General features: G+C 34.8%; 2 protein-coding genes across 3 annotated transcripts; both read right to left on the bottom strand.

Moving 5' to 3' along the window:
* Positions 1-8,620: 8,620 nt before the first annotated feature.
* On the bottom strand, positions 8,621-12,428 carry LOC111442409 (novel plant SNARE 11-like). Its single transcript, XM_023079812.1, has 8 exons — positions 11,628-12,428; positions 11,361-11,453; positions 10,848-10,941; positions 10,714-10,751; positions 9,978-10,066; positions 9,648-9,727; positions 9,141-9,365; positions 8,621-9,061 (listed from the first exon to the last, which is right to left on the bottom strand). Exons 1-8 carry the CDS (start codon positions 11,705-11,707, stop codon positions 8,966-8,968), a joined length of 795 nt encoding a protein of 264 aa, XP_022935580.1. The 5' UTR covers positions 11,708-12,428; the 3' UTR covers positions 8,621-8,965.
* A 1,727-nt stretch (positions 12,429-14,155) lies between these two features.
* On the bottom strand, positions 14,156-17,883 carry LOC111442385 (phosphatidylinositol 4-phosphate 5-kinase 5). Of its 2 annotated transcripts, XM_023079788.1 has the most exons (4): positions 17,609-17,883; positions 16,707-17,572; positions 15,519-15,777; positions 14,156-14,746 (listed from the first exon to the last, which is right to left on the bottom strand). In XM_023079788.1, exons 2-4 carry the CDS (start codon positions 17,534-17,536, stop codon positions 14,570-14,572), a joined length of 1,266 nt encoding a protein of 421 aa, XP_022935556.1. In that variant the 5' UTR covers positions 17,537-17,572; positions 17,609-17,883; the 3' UTR covers positions 14,156-14,569. The 2 variants fall into 2 exon arrangements, with proteins under 2 accessions (XP_022935556.1, XP_022935547.1); XM_023079779.1 differs by having other exon boundaries at positions 16,707-17,882.
* Between the last annotated feature and the right edge of the window lie 973 nt (positions 17,884-18,856).

The following is an 18,856-nucleotide window of genomic DNA, read 5'->3' on the forward strand; positions in this document are numbered from 1 at the left end:
CGACAAACTAGACCAACCCAACCCGAATTATAGGAGTTTGGTTGAGTTATTTTTTCTGAATCCGAATTGACTCGATTCCGGTTTGGGTTCCTAAAACAAAAATCTCAATTTGACTAGAACCAAACAAAACTTATAAAATACATTCAAAATTTTAGTATATTCATGAGTTGGTTAACGTGGTAATTCAAATTTATTAGAACTATTCTACATGGAGATTCACTGAATTCATCTTTTATTATTTAGTTCCTTCCTTGTTATTTAATTGTTTTTAGTTGTTACGGATGAATTTGTTTTTTTTTTTTAATGATTATAGATTGATTTGTGCTTATTTGTGAATGTTTAATATCTTTTATTTAAGATCATATCCAACCATTATGAATTATGGATAAAAAAATTAACAAAAATTAACCATCTAACCATCTAACTCGAAAATAGAGAGTTGGGTTGGAATTGTGAAAAATTTTGAGTTGGGATGGGTTACCAATCCAACCAACCTGAATTTTTAAATTAGATCAAAAAAAATCTTCAACTCAATTTGGACCATGTACACCGCTAGCCAACATGATTACTCGTTCTTGGGCATGCATAATAAAAAAAAAAAGCCGTCACTAAAATACAAATGTGTCATTTAGCTTCCTCCATTGTCGTGTACAACTATCTTAGCCCCCAAATAACTCTCAAACTTCTTACTTAATAAAATATTTTGAAGAATCAAATATCAATTTTGAGACCCCATCGAACATTGAAAAGGAGGGGAGAAAATTTGTAGAAAACAAAAAGGTAAAAAAATAATAATAAATAACAAATAAGATGAGCCCTAAGTGTCACGTTCAAAAATTGAATCACTATCCAAAATCGAAATATTTTAAAAACGATTTTTACACGTACTAATGAAGTTTTTTTTTTTCTAATAAAGTTTTGAAAATGTTTGTATTTTTAATTTGGATTTCAACGTAACAAAAACTAATTTTAATATTTAAATTTTTTTATAAAGTTAAAAATATTGTTTTCCCATTTACAACTTTTTTTTTCTTGGGCTAAGTTGGATGTTACCGTTTATTTTAATATTCCAAACATTTAATTAATAAAAGAGTATTCTTATTTCAAACCTTAATTATAAAACTTTTTGTCGGGTTTGATGTCACTACCAAGTCACAATATTAAAGATTTAATGTTATTCCAAAAATTTGAAAACTATTTTCGAAAAATACTAAAAAGTTTATTCTTCGAAACAAAATGTATACACCTTAAACAACAAAGTTATATAATTTTTAATGTTTGAACTCATGATCCTCAAGTTAATATGTTAAAAAGGTGCACCAAATGAATCTAATTCAAACAATGGGGCGGCATATAGCATTAAGTCCACGTACCAACCAAGAAAAAAGGTTGGTGAAATGATATTAATATGGACTAAGAACGTAGAGGAAAATTTGCATAAATATATAAGTTGTTCAATCAAATACTCGCATTAAAAACATACACCAACCATCTACCAACCAAACTGCAAGGACGAGTAATGCATGCAATGCCATTGACTAGAGATCTGGATACAGATGTCTACAGATCGGAGGGAGAATTCTCCACGGGTAATTCATGGGGAATGAGTTCCTCGCCCGAAATTTTTTCTATTTTTTTTTCTATTTTTAATAGATAATTTTTATTTTTCAATCCGAGCGTACAACATTCTAATAAATCTAATAATTTTTTATAAGAAAAAAATATAATATTAACACAATATCTACTATCGAAAAGCGTGAATAAATTTGAAAATATTATTATTACTCAAGGGTTAAGAATGAGAAATAGAATTGGAATAAAAGATTCAATCTTGATTGATATTCACAACCACTTTAAATAAGAAAAAATATAAACTAATTAAATTTTGACAATAAAATAAAATATACTACTGATCAATCTTGAAGAGAAAAATATTAACGGAAATATCTATCACTAATATATATTAATTCAAACTAGCAATAACTTCACTAAATTCTGACAAATATAATGTTCAAAATAATTTCTAAAAATTGTGAAGATTTGGCTGATGAGAATGAGGAATATAATCTCTTATCCCTGTTTAGATAATGAGAAAAATCTTTTTTTCCTCTAACATTCTCCATTTACACAAGGATTTCCATCCCGTTTGATCCTACTAATTAAGTGAATATCTCTAGAAAAAACAAAATAAAGAAATAAACGGATCAAGAAAAAAACCACGTGGGTGAAGAAGTTCAAACCCTAGGATTAAGATTGGTAAGGATAATTATAATTAGTGTTGAACAGATGAATCAAGGGATTAAAGGAACACAATGGAAAGTAAGAGAATTGGAGAAGGGGAAGGAACACGAGGAAATCGAGAGCTATAGATACGAAAAAAAAGAAGAAAATGATAAACAAAACTACCTTCATTAAATGAATATGTGACACCCGAATAAATGAGAAGTACATGAAGGAACACAAGAAAATCGAGAGCTATAGATATGAAAAAAGAAGAAAATGATAAACAAAACTACCTTCATCCAATGAATATGTGACACCCGAATAAATGAGAAGTACATGAATGAGCTGATACCACACCAAATAAAACGATTATAATGATAAAAAATTGATTAGGTAGTTAGAGTATTTTTAGATATTGAGTTTAAATATTTTACCAGATTTGTGGTTAGTCTGTTATTTCTACCAAGACAATTCAGTATTCAATAATATCATCGTTCAAACTTCATTGTTGTTTCTTGCTTAGTTATTCTCCTATCAAAACCTAACCATTGGTAACAGAGCTGCAATTTTAAAATAGGGGGAGTATGAATGAAGACAAAATTTTAGCGAAGATCCCTCACTTCGATGGTCACTATGATCATTGGAGTGAGCTGATAGAAAGTTTGCTTAGAGCAAATGTTCTATGGAATGTGAGGGAGATGGATTTCTCAGAACAGAACCAGAGGAAGGAACAATGCTGAGGCACAAAAGGGCCACCTTGATGATACTAGACTCAAAGATTACCAAGTAAAGCATTATCTCTTCCAGACAATTGATCGTACTGTCTTTAAACAATTCTTGGATCGTCGCACAGCCAAGATTGTTTACGACTCAATGAAGCGAAGATTTGGTGGAAACCATTATTTGGGACTCAATGATGCTAACATTTGGTGGAAACCAAAAAGTGAGAAATCTCTTCTTAATGCATTAAGGAGAGAATTTGAGATCCTAGAGATAAACAAAGATGAAAATATCACAGATTATTTTTATTTTAATCTTATTTTGCAAGAGTGATGATAATCTCCAACAAGATGGAAAACAATGGAGAAGATATGCCAGACAAGAAAATTGTAGAAAAATTTTGCGTACCTTGACGAACTGAAAAGTTTACTTATGTTGTAGTATTCATTGCGGAATTCAAAGATACTGATAACATGTTCTTTGATGAATTACAAAGTTTATTAGTGGTGCATGAATAAAAATTTCGAAGATCCAGCATTAATGGAGAGGAACAAGTTCTAAAAGTCAAAGGACGAACGAAAATAAGTAACAAAGGAAAAGGAACTTACAGGGGCAGAGGACATAGAAGAGGAAGATCAACTTTCAACAAAGCAACGGTTGAATGTTATAGGTGTCATGACTTGGGTCATTTTCAATATGAATGTCCAAGATGAATGAGGAATTGAATTAAAGAAGAGGAGAGCTGGAAGAAGAGGATGAAATGTTGTTAATGACTCATATGGAAAGACAGAGGATGAAATGTTGTTAATGACTCATATGGAAAGACGTGAAGCAAAAAGGGGAGGAGTGATGTTTGGTTCTTAGATTTTGGTTGTTCAAACCATATGTGTGCAAGTGAAGGTATGTTTTCAAGCTTAGACAAGACATTTCCCCCACATTGTCAAACTTGCACTATTAGTAATGTGTATTGAGTACCTGAACTCAAAAATAATCTCTTGAGCGTTAGGACAACTACAAAAAAAAAGAAAAAAAAAAGAAGTAATAGTGCTGTTTAAGGGTGGTGTACGTAACATTTATCATCCACAAAAAGGAAAAATAGCAGAGTCAATTATAAGTGCAAATCCCTAGATGACGATTCATTCCATGGATTTTGTTGGCGGCTGTTTATTTTGCTTATTGAACCATCTACCACAACAAATGAAGGAAGATGTCTTCATGTTTCAAATACGGATCACTCAACACTTTGGCACCATCGTTATGGTCATCTCGGTTACAAAGGCTTGTGGACCTTGAAACACAAAAACATGGTGAAAGACTTGCCGCAAATTGTAGCTCCAAACACCACCTATGAGGCATGTATAAAAGGCAAACAACATTGGATTTCATTTCCAAAAATGGGTAAGTGGAGAGCAACGGAAAATTGGGTCTTGTTCATGCAGATCTATGTGGTCCAATTTCACCCGCTTCAGGTGGCCAGAAAAAGTACTTAGTGTGCTTCATAGATAATTTTTCAAGGATTCCATTTCCAAAAATGGGTAAATGAAGAGCAACATACAAATTGGGTCTTGTTCACGCAGATCTATGTGGTCCACTTTCACCCGCTTCAAGTGGTAAAAAAAAATACTTATTGTACTTCATAGATAATTTTTCAAGGAAAGCATGAAGTTATTTTCTTTAGAAAAATCAGAAACATTTTATCATTTCAAATGTTTTAAAACAGGGTGGAAAAGGAAATTGGAATGCTTTAAGGACAAAGAGAGGAGGAGAATTCAAACAGTGAAGAGACAATTGACCATACTATACCCCACAAAATGGAGTTGCGTGAAGAACTTGAACTCATTCTTAACAAAAAGAATAAGTTCGGTCAAAATAGTTAGATAATTTTTAGGTATTTAGTTTAAATATTGTCTACGGGATTTGTTTACTGGTTAGTTTCTTCAGTATTCAATAACATCATCCCATCAAATTTCAATGGTTTATGTTTTTGGCTTTGCTATTCTTAGGTCAAAACCTAACACTATCAATATCAACAAAGTACACTTCAGTTGTTTAATCACAGGAACTCTAAGGAACTCTAAGATCAAATATGTTTTGTTTAAAGCAATTTTACTTTGAGTGAGCTTCTAAAATTTTTCCTACGATGCATCTAAGTAAAGACAAAATATACCAAAGTTCAACCATGACTCTATTCAACTCAACCAAGTATTGTAAATAAATCAAAGGTAAAAAAGGTTCAACGAGACAAACATGTAATAGACTTGAAAACCCAAATTAACGAGTGGGTCAAATGCCTCCATAGTCTTGTCCATCGGTGGAGAATACTTTTGAAGTGTTTAATTGATGCACGTCAAAATCTCTAATTATTTTTCTCTTTAGGATCATAATTATTTCCTGTTGAACAAGACGATAAAAATATTAATTGACTTAAATTATTTTTACGATAGGATTGAATTATTAATATTATCCAATAAGGATCTTAGAATTACATAAACGGTTTGATTCTTGATATTTCAAATTTTGAATTATATTTTCTCAACTTCCTATTCGTGAAGAGAACAAATTGAGTAAGAAATCTCTGTCATTGGGAATCCGCCTTCTATAGAGAGAGATTGTTGCGAGTAAGTGGGGAGGAAAGATCTCCAAAGATTATTATCTCATTCCATTCCATTGGCTCGACTAGTAACCAATGACGCAAATTAAAAAATTCCTAGTTTTTTAAGGACACTAGACGGGATCTATTAGTAACAAATTCCCCATATATCAAGTGGCCTGCTTGAAGAAGACCCTAACCAATCCATATGGCCCTCTCGACGTACGTAAGTGACGGAGACATCTTAAATAGAATACGTATGCTTCTTTGAAAAGCAATCTCTATATTAGTCTATTGAAAAAACACAAGGCCATTATGGGTACAAAAGAGAAAGAAATGTGTGATATTATCTTCGTGTTGGTCTTGTATGGATGTTTAGCTAATGTAGTAAGTATTTTAGGGGATTGATAGGATAATCTCCTTAACAAGTATGCATGAATGTCTTAAGTTAAGAATACGGGGTTAAAGCTATGTCATTTTCATGTTGACCTAGGTTAGTACGTTTTTGGTAGATCGAGCACCTTAAGGTTGAGCGTTGATCAGTGGTCAAGACCATAATGCTCCCAAAAATTTAGACTAGCTCCTAGGAGCTAGTCTCGAGTGACCTGAAAATGTGAGTTTGAGATTTAAATCTCCTGGACGACAAAAGAACCTAGTAAACCTCCACAACACCCAAGAAAACTAAAGAGAGCTTACAAAGTTGCTAGAAGTGTGGATGCTATGAGCTTGTGTAACGCCTTAGCTCAAACAAGAATTAATTTTCTCGATTCTTCCTTTTAAGACAAACTTTTGAGATCGAATATTTAAAGATGCAGAAAAGAGAGAATGCTTGAAATGATCCTAAAAAAAAACCTAGAAAAAATATTGGTCAAAATCAACGGATGGGCAAAATTGTCATTTTGCCATTTTGACTATTTTTGAGATCGGATGAGGCCCTTTGATATGAACTCAGCATCTCAATCATACAATATGAACTTAAGGAAGTTGTAAATTCAATTTGCCTCAAGATAAAATTAAGTTCTATTAAACTTGAACTCAAGTTACAATCAGTTTCTTAACGAAGAATCAAGTATCATTTATGTAACAAGGATTTCAAGAGAGTATCATTTATTCTTAGATGGTTACCGATTTAAGATAGACCGATTTATTCTTAGACGGTTACCGGTAAAGGTGTTTCATTAATGTATTTTAAGTTTAAAGATTTATTTATTTATTTATTTTTAGGTTACATTTACGTAGTCGCTAATTATGGTTATAAAGTATGAATGTTACGAACTTTTAAAATGTCAAGAGTTTCATGTTGAGGCTATACAAAATCATGTATGTTATCTTTTTAAAAGAAAAAGAGCATTTGTGCGTTCTTTCAACCAATAACTAAGTTTAGAATCATTCAAGTTCGACATGATCGATCTTATTTATAGAGTAATTTGAATCTTAAACACATGTTCTTGCCTTCATATATTTGATTAAAAAATTAATTATAATCTTACTTTACCTTATAGTGATTCCTTCCGATATTTAATCCAAAAATTAATTTGAATCTTACTTTACCGTGTAGTGATTCCTTATCATTAGCGCTAAGATCTCCCATAAAAAGTTGAAATTTTAAGCTTTACTCCCCAAGTGCGGTTTCTTCTCCTCTCTTGTATTGGTACTAAATCTGAACTTTCTTTATGTGCATGAACGTTTAAAAGTTTTAAATTGTACACATTTTTTCTTATTTCCACGTCAATTAGTAACGATTTGTGGCTCGAGTCCCTCGAAAAATGGGTCGTTATAGCACCACTGCACAAACTCTAGAGGTTGAACAAAGTAAACCTCAGGATGTAGCAATGGAGATGCTTTAGGCGCAAGCACCTAAGAAAGGCAAAAGGAGAGTTGTGGTCAACACATACTCGAAGAATAATAGGCACGAGGGACTAGCATGTGAGGTCCCCTAAGCACTAGCGTCTACCCCTAAGGTGCCATCGACGCAGCCAACAATGACACTTATGTTGGAGGCGTTGCATATGTTCATGAGGACTCGACCTCTCTATTTAAGAAGGGTTTCAAGAACGTTAAAAAAAAAAAATGTATGCAAAGGTGTCTTATCTTTACCTCAAAAGTAAGAGGAGATTTGAGTATTTTAAGAAATACTTTGTTGACCTCTATTGAGGTCGGAAAATGCAAACACAAGCAATCATGAAAGAACTTATACTTTCATAAAAACATTTTATAGTCTTGAACTTTGCTTTCAAGTTTCGGCTAAAATTGGATTGGATTAACAGTACTTATTTGCACATGGTCCACGTACGTACACATGGACCCACTGGATAAGTATCCCAATGCATGTGACATACAAAAATGTATAAAGTCTCCATAGGTTTAAATCGTATAAAAGGCAGATCCTACCTTTGCACGAATACATAGCATAACAACGAAAACAATCATACTAACATAGCATACATGACATATCGAGAGCCTAACATAAGTCATAACATATTCTTTCCTTTTTGTGGAAGAGAAATCACTTTCTTTCCTTGTGCAGTGGAAGAGGGCCATGTTCCTGCTATCGACTCTCCGTGGGAGGGAAATCACTTTCGTTCCTTGTTGTGGTGGAAGAGGGCCAGCTAGTGCTATTTTTTTCCTTTTTTGCAGTATCTAGCTACCGTCTTCAATATCTATCTATCTACTTTGTGGTTATCTATCTGTTCAATATCTATCTATCTACTTTGTGGTTATCTATCTGTTCAATATCTATCTATCTACTTTGTGGTTATCTATCTGTTCAATATCTATCTATCTACTTTGTGGTTATCTATCAAAGTTACTCTTTAGATTAGAAATGGATAAAAAGAGTTTACAGCAGCCAAACACCATAAATTAATTGCATCATCATTATTATTATGACAATGTTTGGGAATAATTTAGTTTCAGGCCAAATATTACAAGCCTTGTTCTCTAAACAAGGAGATGAACATCTCTTACCCGTTCGCACCCATAACACGATCATCATTCCCCATTCTAGGCCACGCTTCAAGACTTGTAATAATTGAACTCAAAAAAATGGGGAGCATCTTACTACATTTAATGCTTAGGATAATGATATAAATAGTAACGACTCCCCAAACATGAATGCAAAATGATACAATATATGAGTGATTAAGATTATTCAAGACATAAAAATCAGTAAAATCTCAGGACAGGACAGGACAGGACCCAGTGAAAGTGAATACAGTTTGTAGCTTTGAAGTAAAGGGATAATCATTTTGAATTTGGATAGGTGTATGAAAGAACCTGGCTAAGCTGTCCCCCCCCCTCCTTTTGCCTATGTTTGAATGAAGAATGGCCAATCCCTTCCCTTCTTTCCATCATTCAGCCCATCAGAGCAATCCCAGAAGAGTAGGCGAGTTTCAAGATATGGATGATGATTCTCTTTCGTAACTCGGGTTTTTAACTGGAATTCCATAACAGTCTCCGACTCTGAGTCTGGACCGGCGGTGCCAGCCCTGGGATGTCCTGAATGTCCTTGTTATTTGGATTCACCAGCTGAGGGAGACAGAGCCAGAGTTGTTCAGCTATAGACATAAATGAAAGGAAGAAAGAAGAGGGAATGGTAGGGTACTACCTTGACAATGATGATGGCAATGACACCAATGACAATGATGAAGAGGAGGGCCATTATACATTTATCGGTCGCGATTTGTCGACCGAGTTCTTTCACCAGTTTCGAGGCTTTCTTCAGTGAGAAATGTATGGAGTCGAGCTCGTTTACTATCCTGCTCATTTGCTCCGTCTGCGCCTTCAGTGCTGCTGCTGTCTCTGTTCCCACGTTTACCGTCTCTTGCACGACCTATTCCATACATACACCCACCGTGTATCGTTTTATTTCAAAGGATAACAACTGAACAAGATTTCGAATCCAACAGTAACAGTTCAAACCCATCGTAGCAAATATTGTACTCTTTGGGCTTCCCCTTTTAGACTTCCCTAAAGGTTTTTGAAACGCGTATGCTAGAGAGAGGTTTCCACACCCTTATAAAGAATGTTTCGTTCCCCTCTCCGACCGATGTGAAATCTCGCACTCACATAAACAAATAGAAGCAGAAGATTGTTGTTCTAAAGACAAACTAACCTTCTTCGACCTCTCAATTGCTTCATCAGTCTCATCCATCATCCTGTTTCCACTATCAATCAATTGCTGGTTTGTCATGTCTGCAATAACGTATATAGCCATAGTTCATATTCAACGTTGTAAGCATGTCGGGTTTTGGTCGAACCCACCTATCGTTTAGGAAAAATTTAACATTGAAGCTGAAACAACAGACATCCAGACCAAGATATCCATTTTTTTGCCAACCATAGTATGTCAGGCTTCAGCTCATATTCATAGTTGTTACGACAGCAATAATATTCAAAAGTTGTTTAAATCCTGAACTAAATAACAAAAACAAAATATGCATACTTGAAGCTAGCAACACATTATCTTCCCCATAATTTTCACTAGGACCATCAAAAAGGTCGATACGCTTGTTTCCAAGGTTGCTTGCATGCCTGCATCATCATCAACAACAACAACCAGATGTCAATGTCGACATGTTATGACATTCGTTCATTAAGTCAACTCACAAAGCAAAGAAAATACTTCTCAATTGTATTGTGGATAAGGGAAAGGAAACGGAATCACACTATATCAGCTCACGCCCACTGCTAACAGATATTGTCTTCTTTGGGCTTTCCCTTTCGGGCTTCCCCTCAAGGTTTTTAAAACATGTCTACTAGGGAGAGGTTTTCACATCCTTATAAAGAATGTTTCGTTCTCCTCCCCAACCGACGTGGGATCTCACAATCCACCCCCTTTAGGGTCCAGCGTCCTCTCTTTAATCGACACGGGATCTCATAGTCCAATGAAACATTCTTTATAAGAGTGTGGAAACCTCTCCCTAATAAAAGCATTTTAAATACTTTGAAAGGAAAGCGAAAAGGGAAAGCCCAAAGAGGACAATGTAGTGAGTTTGGGCTGTTATAAATGGTATCATAGCCAAAACAAGTGGTGAGCCCCTAATGGGAGTGGACACCGAGCAACATGCTAGCGAGGACGTTGGGTCGTTACACAAACAATGAACATAAGTTCTCAAACAAAGAACAAAGTTCTCAGAAGCAACCAAATAACAAAACTGATGATAGATATTGAATCTTACTGCTTTTTAAGGGCAACATATGAGTTCAATTCTTTGATCTGCACAAATATACACATCATATTTAATAACAAAGCACTACAAGAACAGAACTAAGAAGGAACAGTTCAACAAAGAATTCACTGTTAGCATCTCACCATAGACTGCTTTTTCTCACTCAGCATTTTATTAGTGTTCGAGTCATTCACACCTTCCAAATCCTTGACTTCTCTGTCAAACTCTTTAATAAGCCTGCACAAGAAACAAACAGAAAATGTTCACCAAAAGCAACAGGAACAAGACAAAGATAGATATACAAATCAATTTTCTTTCGGGATAGGCGGCTAATACTAATCTAATAGGTTCAATCGTCGTCATCTAACCAACTGGCTCAAACACCAAACCGCTCGTGCCCACCCCATAACCACACGGGCTCGTCCTAAATGGAACGACTCTCTTAGTTACACTGCACCCTGACCCAAATCCCCATGTCCGCTCTTCTCCGCCATAGTATAATCAAGTATTGTTTATAATGTACATATATTTACATCATATCAATCCATTTCCATTGTCACTTTCTTAAACAAAGATTATAAAGCATTATTCTTAAAATCATCACCGATTATCACTAATGAAACTTTACATCACAGAAAGAATCAGAAGTGATATACCTCTTACAATCACGCATCTTATCTGTCAATTCTTCCAATTGTCTACTCTTCCTATTTGTGTCCTTGATCTTCTCCAACTTCTGAAACCCATTTCTGTAGATATAACAAGAACAATGGAAAAACAAGAGGTTTTTAAGCTCATAAAAGATGTTAATCAAAGTTCAAGCTCACTATTTCAAGAAAATAAAAACAATGAGACAAAATGTTCTTGTTCTTGGAACAGGGGAAAGATGAGAAAAAATAAATAAATAATCAAAGAGTTCTTACGATAAAGCTCGAAAGATGTCATTGATTTTCCCCTCGGTATCTGCAAGCTCCTCGCTGATCGAAGATAAATTATCATCCATCTTCAATTCAAATTCAGCCCTCAAACGAACAAAATGCACAGATTCTTGTCCTTCTCAGAAATAAGGGCACATTACAATCATTACAAGTGCCAAAATCTTCAAAGATCTTCGAGAACTTGAGCCCCCACCTCGTGAAATTCTCAGAATCCGATTGATCGGGGACAATGGCGAAAATCCCCCAACAAATAAATGCCAATGCGAATCAAAAATCACAAACGAATTCAATCAGATCATCAATTTCTCATGCATTCATCATCTCGATCAAAACCCCAATTGAAAAAACGAGAAGAAAACTTCGAAGCATCGATCAACAGATTCAAACAAACAGATGCGAATAAACCCAGAAAAAATCTGAAGCCGAATTCAGATAGATCTGAACAATGCAGGTGAAGAAGGCGATCTAAAAAAAAAACCCCCAACAACCAAATCCTTTCAGATACTTCCCCTTGAAATTGAACACGCAAAAAACAAAACAGCTCCACCTCGTGATTTACACAAAAACCTTCAAATAAAGTACAGAAAACTTGAATTTTATTGTTTTTATAGGCTTCTAAGATCTAGAAAAGAATATAATATAGAATGGGGTTTTTTACTAGTTTTTTTTTGTTTTTTTTTTTTTTTGTAAGGAGTTGAAGGTTTTTGGGTTTACAGAGGCGAAGGGGAAGAAGAGGCTGAGGGGGAGATGGAGATCGAGAGGGGCTTGTCTCTCAAGAAAACAGAGGCGAAGAAGTTTCGATTATTTTTATATATTTTTTTTAAGAAAATAAAATTTGAATTTTTTTTTTCGGTCCCGTTGTTTTGGGCCGATGAATAATTGGAGTGGTCGTTTTGCTTTGTTTGAAATTCAAGAACCAATCGCGCTACATAACGCGTAGTTCCACGCGCTCCCATTTTTAGTTTTGAAATGAGAAGTAACCATTAGATTAAATTACAAATCTAATCTCAATGATGATCCTAGAAAGTCAAATTTTGGTCGGATTGAGTAGAGATCATTTATTGTTCATTCAACTAATCGAACTCATAAATAAACCGAGTTGTCAAATTGTAAAGTTGTATTAAATTGTCAATTTCGAACCTCTTTTTTATCCAATCGATCATTTAGTCGATATATTCAACTAAATACAATATCTTATTGGCACATGAATAGCTAATCATATTCAATATTTCAATAGTTTTTAATAATAAAATTATTTTTTTTATATTTTATTAGATAGAAAGAGTATGAATTTAATTTTCTGAAAATCATCCAACTAAAGTTGTAATTTAACTTAAAAACTAAGACTAAAGAACGCAAAAGAAAAAAATTAACCCTCAATTTTGTCCCTTTTTTAGAAAAAAAAAACTCGACTAGTATAATAAATGTTTCAAAATTGTACTTAGAATGTCAATAATACTCGGGGTAAAATATATAACATTAATAATTCGTGAATAATCAATTTGGTTGTAATAGTTATATCCATGAACACTTATTCTATAATATAGTGACTTAGAAACAATGAATGAAAGCGGATTAATTAATTTATTTTGTATCATTATTTAGTTATAGACTTCTTTTTGTTAGCTAATAATATCAAAATGATCCATTAAGTCCAAAAAAGTGGATGTATCCAAATTAATATTTAATATTTTATATATATGATAATTCGTCTAATGAAATATAAAAACTCGCCAAATTGGAGGTTAATCGGATGCTAGACATGCTCCACAAGACCTTAAATCTTGTCTACTCTAACCAATCCTAAAATATGCCTCAAACTGTATGATAGGGGGAGACATGGGGTCGACTCCCCACTCTCCATGGGCTTTATGGTCTAAGTGAACTACCTCATGGCACATGCATGGATTATGTTGTGAGCAAGCATGGCAAAATGAATGTCTTAGACATCTTCCTTTAAAAATGAGTTTTCAAGGACAGCGTCAGACAATGCGAGTATATTAATATTGCATCCCATCCCCTAAGCCGAATGTTGGTATATTGGGTCATTCTCTAATACTGTAACTAGAAATGACTCGAGACATGAGAGAGTTCATTCCTCAATAGTACTCAAATGGATGGATGTCTGAGGTGTCTCGGTGTAAAATCAACTCATTGGTAGATTCTTGATAACTTTGTCCAAGTGAACGGCAAAACTTCGATAACATCTCGAGACTTGGGATGACATCACAAACGGTGAATTGTGTTGTTGAGAATCAAAACAATGAGATGAGATGTGACGTTGTATTTGAAACACTTGATCTGGAGCAGAGACAAGGTCGAACTGAAGGACTTGACCTAGAATGGAGGCAAATCAGCCAAAGTTGCAATTGAGTGAACATACACCTATAGACATGTATGACTTAATTTCCGCATATGTTCAATCGTTGTCATACCACGAAAGTAATTAGAACCTAAAAGGAAAGAACACATTGGAGAGAACTTGCAAAAGAAAGAAAGTTTAGAAACATGAGTGGAAGAAGAAAGGCATAAAAGCCCAAAGAGAGCTCAGGCTGATTTTCACTACACAAAAAACACCACATTGGCAGGGCAGTTCCATCCTTGATCTACTACTTACTGTGTGTATATACAATTAATTACAAAATGGAGACCAGAAAAAAGAGGCACAAGTGTGTGTAACATCAATATCAAAGCTCAACTATAGCCACGGTTGAGCTCATTCTATGTATAATACCTGTTACATTTAGAGTAACAGACATGGAAATGAACCTATCTGCTTTGCAAGGGTGGTGCGAGCAGTTCCAGGCAGGTACCTTTCAATGGTAAAAAAACTCATAGGAGGGTAAAGAATTCAGAACAAAAATGAACACCTTGTGTCTTCTTCCCCTTTGGAAAAGTATCGTGCACTAACTACTGAACCAATACAATCAGACCACTAAGATTGGTGGGTTGGTGCTCGTTTCTTGATCCATTTGTTTCTGGACAGCCTTCACAGCAGCAACTCTTGCTGCGTTTGCTGCTTTATTAGCAGCAGCTACAGCTTTGTTAACTCTTTCCTCCACCCTTCCCGCATCAAATGCTTTCTTCTCTGCACCTCTTGCTTCCTGCTCCACGGAATGCCACTCGGTTAAGATCATTGTTCTATATATATATTTGTCGAGTTCGAGCAAGAATCGCGTTTTTTTTCTTCCCTATATCTAGTCATTGAAATGCCAACGGAATATAAAAGGACAAATCATGTTAGTAGCTTGAATGTTTTTAAAAGAGTAGCATAAACTTCAAATCTAACAAGGCAGCAACTCTTAAGACCTACTATACTTAAGTCTACGAAATTCAACTAATTTCCAAAGCTACGTGATGCATAAGCTCGACCATAAATACATGATGCATGTTTATACTCCTACATAGATTATCCCTTTCAAAATGTATGGCTCATCCACAGCGAGAAAAAAATAACAGGGCTTGATGTCGTGACAGTGCAAAAATTGGTAACACGAAAGTTTCAACTCACAAAAAAGTCGATTTATAGGTCAGTCTCTAATAAAACCCCAAGAAAAGAATGAATGTGATAGACCTTAGGTTAAGAACATAAACACTAGGAAGAAAGGACGAGAGGTTGAATGAGTTACTGTTTCGTGCGGGCCAACGTTCGTTACTATCCCGGCTAATTTGGAAACTTGAGCGTCATTTACATAGAGGAGCGTGAGAGAGAGAGAGAGAGAGAGAGAGAGAGTAGTCTATCAAGTGTGTGGAGGGGGTTAGGGAGGGAGCTACCAAATCCTTCTTTAGCCCCTTGTCATTTCTCTCGGTTTATCAATCATAGAAGTTAGTTCTACAGAATCTTCAGGTTGCTAAAACAAATAATAAGAACTTTACCTGGACTGCAGCGAGAACCTTAGCATGGCTGACAGCATAAGAAGACCCTGGATGGCTATTTTCAAGAACGGTAGCATTAACAATCCCATTTTGCCAATGACCAGATTGTGTCTCTCCATTCCTAAAGGTGTACATTCCAAGCCCTTGCTTGCTTCCTTCATGCCAAGCTCCCTCGTAACGATGTCCATTGCCGAATCGATAAACTCCAAAACCATGCATCTTGTCTGCAAAATACTCTCCTGCATATGTGTCTCCATTTCTGCATTGTGCGACATTATTATAACAAACATCAACCCCTTGTAAATTCAGTCTTCTTAGAAATCATATGCATAAACCAGTGGAGGCTTCTCAAATAGAATTTGTTAATACATTTCGACTACAGCTGATGGGTTACTGAGAACGTATTATTAAACTTATCTCTTGAGCACAAAGTCAAGAGACTAATATGGTAATATCCACCACTTCAGCAATTCCAAACAGTCAAACACCATTTTCAAACTAAAGAGAAGAGATAACTCTCCAGCGAGTAATAATACAATATGAACTTGACCTTTCAGGTGACAAATTCTTCACATGAAGACAAGTGAATATGGATAATCAAAGGAGGAATTCTTACTTCTTGGATGGAAATAAAATCTACCATGGTTTCATAATAGTCGGGATTCAAACGTAATTCACTAACAATTCGAACGTAATTCACCAACAATTCATACATAATTCACTAACAATTCGAACTTAATTCAAGACTCATAAATAAGAAGCTAGTAATGAATTTTCCTTTTCAAGAGATGAAATCACAGTTCACACTACGACAAGATCTACTTCTTTGCGAGTGTAGAACATCAAAGGAGTTCTTACTTCTTAGATGGAAAAGTTCTACCATAATTTTCTATGGAACTCTGCTTTGAATGTATTTTGATACCAACACTAAGCCACTTTGATAATGATAACAACGCTAGAACAAATCATAAAACTCATAAACAATGAACAAGAAACACTTTGATAATGATCACAAAACTAAGGCACTACCAAAATCCATCATCAAATAGGAGAAATAGAGATAACTAACTCTCCAAATGAGCAAAATCCAGATATCCAACAAGATCATAGATGAACTAAACACAAATTATCCAACAAAAACATAACACAAATGACTATCAAAATTCAAAACCTGAAAAGAAAAATTACCTAAAATGGTAGTGACCCAATCCATGTTTGACACCCCACTTGAACTCCCCAACATAACGGCTCCCATCTTGGCAAGTATAAACTCCACAGCCATGACACTGCCCGTTAGACCACTCCCCAGCATAGACATCCCCTGTGTAGAATCTGTAAATCCCAATCCCATTCCTCAACCCTTGTCTGTACTGGCCACGGTACCTACTTCCTTTCGCCCATGTCTCAACGCCATATCCATCATACTTCTCATCAATCCAATCCCCTTCATACCTTCCACTCATATGGTAGTGATAAACCCCGCTCCCCGAGCACCTCCCTTTGTGAAATTCCCCCTCGTAAATGTCTCCATTACTGTTAACTCTCACCCAAGAACCCGACATCTTCCATTTCTCCGATTTAGGCTTCGATCCGATCGACCAACGAACATTCGAAACAGCCTTCGTCGAATCAGAAGACGAGAACGCGTTAACTGGAGATGATCGAACAAGAAACAGACGAATCGAAGACGGGAGACGCGGGACTGCAAGATTGAGAAAAATCAAGGCGGCGATGGAGAAGAAAAGCACGACGAACAACTTGAGAACAACGGAACGACGAGGGTTCGAGAAAAAGAAGTAAATGAAAGGCAAAGAGAGGAGGATGAGTATTCGCAAGTGAACTCGAAGCAACTCGCGACAACGAAAATGGCGGAAGATTTGTAAAGCAAGTGATTTAGTTGCGAAAGGAACAGAAAACGAAGCCGATGACATAAGAAACGGAAAACGCGAAAGCAAATAACTCGCCTGAGTCATAGCAAACCCTTCGTAGAATTCAGGAAGAAGCTTAGAAAACGCCATGAACGAGCCAATCAAAGTGAGTTCTACATGAACGGATTCCGAGAGCGAAATTCTCAGAGACAGGACGATGGAATCTTGAATTCAGAAACGGATGATTCTGCAAATGGTTGCGGTATACGTATATAATCTCTGTTGTTTGTTGGCCGTTTCTCCAAGAATCGAAGGCTCAGATTTTGTTTGATGTTCTTCTTTCTTTGGTTGATCCTGTGGGAATGACATTGCCCAAAAAAGACTGCAAGAAAAGCTCTGCAATCTTGATGAAATGGTATCGCTGATTTTGTATCTGAAGAAGAAACCAGATGATGCAAGAACAGTGACCTCCGTTGTATTTACCGAAAATGCCATTCCACTTCTCGCTTCTTTTTTATTTTTATTTTTTAAATATTATATCACAAATGGAGTCGGTTTCAGAGTTCGAACCAATGTTTCAACAATTATTTAATAAATTTTTTAGTATATATATATATATTTCCTAATATTATCTCGAGTGTACATGGTCCGAGTTAGATTCAATGGATGGATTTTTTTTTACCCAACCCAATTCCAAAATTTTCACAACCCAACTCTTTTAGGTTGGGTTGTCGGGTTGTTAAAAATAATTGTTTTTTTAATTTTTTTTCATTTATCCATAATTTATAATTATATATTAAAAATTCACAAACAAACATAAATCATTATATAATTATTCACAAAAAAAAAAAAAAACAAATTCAATCAAGAACAACACACGAAAATCGACAGGATTAGGGTCTTGATGCTTCTGAGGAGTTTAACGATGCAACACGTGAAGCTCGAAAATTTATGATTTTAATTAATAAAATTTAAAATTATTTTTGTAGTTTTAAGGAGGGTTATAGAGATATTTGAAAAGAAAAAGAAAAAAAGATGGATATTATTATAGAAATGGAAAGGGAAACTTAGTTCTTATCCATTTGTGGTTCTCATGCCCAATTTTATCCCACACCAATTGTCCTTCTCATCTCATCTTCTTCCTCCTTATCCAATTATTCAATTCTCTCTTTTTTTTCTTTTTATTTTTATTTTTATTATTATTCTTAAAATGAAATTTATTTATTTTTATTTAGTTGTAGTTTTATTATTGAGGATATTTTATCATTTTCATTATAATATCAATTATAATGTTAATGATTTGCTTCAATAATATTAATTTTATTGAATTTATTTATCCCTATAAATTTATTCAAGATGGAATACTATTTATTTTCATTATATATTATAAAATAAATGGAAAACTAATTCTTTACATAAAAAAAAAAATAAAAAAAAAATTCTCTTTCTTTCTTAATCTATATCTACATC

This window comes from Cucurbita moschata, unplaced genomic scaffold (genome assembly GCF_002738365.1).
Source record: "Cucurbita moschata cultivar Rifu unplaced genomic scaffold, Cmos_1.0 Cmo_Scf00001, whole genome shotgun sequence".
In the NCBI taxonomy this organism is placed as follows: Eukaryota; Viridiplantae; Streptophyta; class Magnoliopsida; order Cucurbitales; family Cucurbitaceae; genus Cucurbita; species Cucurbita moschata.

Bases quoted from the DNA above. Each gene is read 5' to 3' on its own strand.
- LOC111442409 (XM_023079812.1), bottom strand. From the start codon at position 11,707: ATGGATGATAATTTATCTTCGATCAGCGAGGAGCTTGCAGATACCGAG. The intron at 10,067-10,713 runs GTAAGATTCAAT...ATGATGATGCAG, and splicing joins TATGTTGCCCTTAAAAAGCA to GCATGCAAGCAACCTTGGAA. The intron at 9,062-9,140 runs GTAGTACCCTAC...TGTCTCCCTCAG, and splicing joins TTGCCATCATCATTGTCAAG to CTGGTGAATCCAAATAACAA.
- LOC111442385 (XM_023079788.1), bottom strand. From the start codon at position 17,536: ATGGCGTTTTCTAAGCTTCTTCCTGAATTCTACGAAGGGTTTGCTATG. The intron at 15,778-16,706 runs GTAATTTTTCTT...CGCACAATGCAG, and splicing joins TTGGGTCACTACCATTTTAG to AAATGGAGACACATATGCAG. The intron at 14,747-15,518 runs GTAAAGTTCTTA...TCCGTGGAGCAG, and splicing joins AGGTTCTCGCTGCAGTCCAG to GAAGCAAGAGGTGCAGAGAA.